At 55.1% G+C, this 3,357-nt stretch overlaps 1 protein-coding gene across 1 annotated transcript; it reads left to right on the top strand.

Moving 5' to 3' along the window:
* The first annotated feature begins 1,207 nt into the window (after positions 1 to 1,207).
* On the top strand, positions 1,208 to 2,056 carry LOC123107152 (ethylene-responsive transcription factor ERF109). Its single transcript, XM_044529156.1, has one exon. It carries the CDS (start codon positions 1,284 to 1,286, stop codon positions 2,007 to 2,009), a length of 726 nt encoding a protein of 241 aa, XP_044385091.1. The 5' UTR covers positions 1,208 to 1,283; the 3' UTR covers positions 2,010 to 2,056.
* Positions 2,057 to 3,357: the final 1,301 nt, after the last annotated feature.

Consider the following 3,357-nt stretch of genomic DNA (forward strand, 5'->3'; position numbering starts at 1 on the left):
AACTCCACCAAACTACCGGAGCTTCACCTCCACCACACTGCCCCAGCTTCAGTACCACCACCTCCACCTCCACCACCGCCACAACCTTCACCAATGCGCTGAAAATATGCTCCAACAAAATGCTCACCACGACCACCACAAGCTACCCCATCAGTAGATCGAGGTCTCTTTTGGCTCCCCTAACTATGTAGAACCCATTCACGGTGCCAAATCCGCGAAAAAACGGGTCATTTTGGTGTATTAATTGGAGCTAGTTCGTGTAAGAGAGAGGAGGAAGGAAGAATATAGAGAAGCTTGCGGTGGGAGAAAGGGAAAGAAGAAGGAGAGGAGAAAGAGACGCGTGCTGCGGGGCCGCCTCCTTGTCGGCCAGCAGCTGGCCGATCGGTCGGCCAACACCTGGCTGACTGGGTCGCCCGTGACCCAGCCCGCGCCGACAGCCAGCGCCCGACGTGGCCTGGCCAATAGTCGGCCTCCGCGTGGCCGAGAAGCCACCTGTCGGCTCGCAGTTGGCCGATAAGACCCAGTCAGCCTGCTGCTAGCTGACTAGGACCAGTCGGCCAGCTGCTGGCCGACGGTGTATTATTTTTGAAAATAATTTTTTGGGCGTAATATTTATGCAAATTACTAAAAAAATGTATTATTTTAAAAAATTAGCTAAATTTGATGTTCTCGAATCTTCTAAAAGAAATTTCGACAGCCATCTTGCAGAATATAAGCCACTGCCAAGCTTTTCTGACGTCATCTATGCATCACTGGTAGTAATACTAGTAAACGTGGCAATAAAAATGATTTGCTTAATAAGCTAAAAGAAAACAGGAGCTGCTACGGATGAGCGAGTTGACCTTTGACTTTCTTCCGTCTGACTATAGTATACTAGCCATCACACACTTGTCTCCATGTCCAGCCTCTCTCTGACGGTCCGACCCCACAACGAAGTCAGCCCCCTCCCTCCTCGGCCGAACGAACGTAGGTAGCCACGCACGTACGTCAGCGCGCGCGTCGCAGTCCATCCATCCACTGCCCAAGACCATCGAGAAGCAGAGCAGCGAGGCTCCGCGTCCACACGTTTTCCTCCTGTGCAGAAAATGGGAAGATCAACGACGCATATCCATCCTCCTGGCGCCGCTCTGTCAACGACATCCGCGCCGCGTTGCTGTCGATGTTCCCAGGGTGGTATATAACCGCCTCCCCTCGCCAGCGCCTCCCGCCTCACTCCAATTTCAAGCACGTACGCCACCCTCCAAGCTCTCAGGCCTCTCTCTCTCCAGTCTCTACGCACAGCCATGGCCACTGCGAACCAGGACTGCGCCGCGACGCTCCACGACCATCGCGGAGGCACGGCAGCGACGGGGCTCCACGGCCGGACGATCTCCTCCGAGCAGGAGCACGGCATCATCGTGGCCGCGCTGCGGCACGTCGTCTCCGGGTACACCACGGCGCCGCCGGAGGTCGTCGTGGCCGTGGCGTGCGGGCGGTGCGGCATCGACGGCTGCCTCGGGTGCGACTTCTTCGGGGCCGCCGAGCCGGAGGCGGCGGCGGCGGCCGTGCCCGCGGGAGGGGTGCAGAGGAAGCGGCGGAGGAAGAAGAACGTCTACCGCGGCGTGCGGCAGCGGCCGTGGGGCAAGTGGGCGGCGGAGATCCGCGACCCGCGCCGCGCGGTGCGCAAGTGGCTCGGGACCTTCGACACCGCCGAGGAGGCCGCGCGGGCGTACGACCTCGCCGCGCTCGAGTTCCGCGGCCCGCGCGCCAGGCTCAACTTCCCGTGCTCCGACGGGCCCCTGCGTGAGCACGGGAGCGGCAATGGCGGCGATGGTGACGCTGGCGCGGCGCCGCAGAACGAGACTCTGGCCACGCCGTCGCCGTGCAGCACGGACGCCGGCCAGAGGACGCCGGGAGAGTGGCAGCTGGGTGCGGGCGGAGCCGGCGACCAGCTGTGGAAAGGCCTGCAGGATCTCATGACGATAGATGGAGAGGACCCGTGGTTCGCGCCATTTTCGAGTCCAGCATAGGTGTATTTGAGATCTTGTATATAAGGATGATTACTGATAGTGACAGATACCAGCTGTTGGGAACAGACTAACTGAGAAACGTAGTGATTTATTCGTTCGATTTGTTGAGACAAAGCATTGCCAGCACACAGTCGTTAGTTCGTTACACTTGTTAAGCATCACGACTACTCCCCCTCCCTCCGTAAACTATTATAAAAGCATTTTTATCATTATTTTAGCTATCAAAACGCTTTTATATTAGTTTATAAAGAAAGCACTGTTTATCACCTGAATGAAGAAATGAACGCACTGTGTAATATCATGGGTTGTACGAAAAACCTACCACTCAAATGGTAACTCGTGAAAAGAATGAGGCCACTCAAATATATCATGTTGTCTCGTATGAAGATACTCCTTTTGTAAACTAATATAAGAGCATTTAGATCACTATTTTAGTGTTCTAAACGCTTTTATATTAATTTATAAAGGGAGTACATGTCTTCTCAGAATATTAATTATAATAAACAAACAAACTAGACATACATCACATCTATCGAACTATTTCTTTTTAATAGTAATATTTGAGGACGTGAATAACTCTAGATTTAGGGGCCGTTCTGAATTCCTCCCACTCCACGCTTCACAAACTTCTCGTGCGGAGCCAAGTCGAACGATCTAGCTCCATGAAGCTAGCTTCAGAAAGTTGTGGTCGATCGAAGTGCAAAACCCTGGAGTGAGGAAAGCCCAACACCATCAGAACGAGAATCTGGAGTGAAAATGATTCATCCCCTCATGTAACGCTCCGTTCTCCTCCGGTGGTCACTTCTACCATTTCTTTCGTGTGTGCGGATTAAACATTTCCGGATTGGACCGAGAGTGGCCAAGCGGCCTTGGTTTACCACCGGTAGACCGCCTATCAAGTTTCGTACCATTTGGACTTCGTTTGATGCTCCAACGGTTAACCAAGGGACCGAAAAGGCCTCGTGTGTGTTGCAGCCCAACACCCTTCCAATTTGACCCAAAACCCACCTAAACCCTCTCCATCATCTCGGTCGTTCGATCACAATCGCGTGGCCGAAAACCGCACCTCATTTGGACTCTCCTAGCCCCCTTTACCTATAAAAGAGCACCCCTCCCCGAAATTTCGGATCATTTCGCGGATGAACCCTAGATCCACTCCTCCCCGCGCCGCCGGACATGTCCGCCCGGCGGCCGGACACGTCCAACCGCCCGCCGCAGCAAATCACGTCGCGCCACCTGTCCTCCGCCGCCATCCTCGCGTCGCCGGCCCGCGGAGCCCAGATCGGACCCGCGCGAGCCCACACCGCCGCCGTCGCCCGCCCGTTTCGACCCGCCGCCTCCTCGCCGG

This window comes from Triticum aestivum, chromosome 5A (assembly GCF_018294505.1).
Source record: "Triticum aestivum cultivar Chinese Spring chromosome 5A, IWGSC CS RefSeq v2.1, whole genome shotgun sequence".
Taxonomy (NCBI): domain Eukaryota; kingdom Viridiplantae; phylum Streptophyta; class Magnoliopsida; order Poales; family Poaceae; genus Triticum; species Triticum aestivum.

What these genes read in the sequence shown, in the direction of transcription:
- LOC123107152 (XM_044529156.1), top strand. Translation starts at nt 1,284, where the DNA reads ATGGCCACTGCGAACCAGGACTGCGCCGCGACGCTCCACGACCATCGC.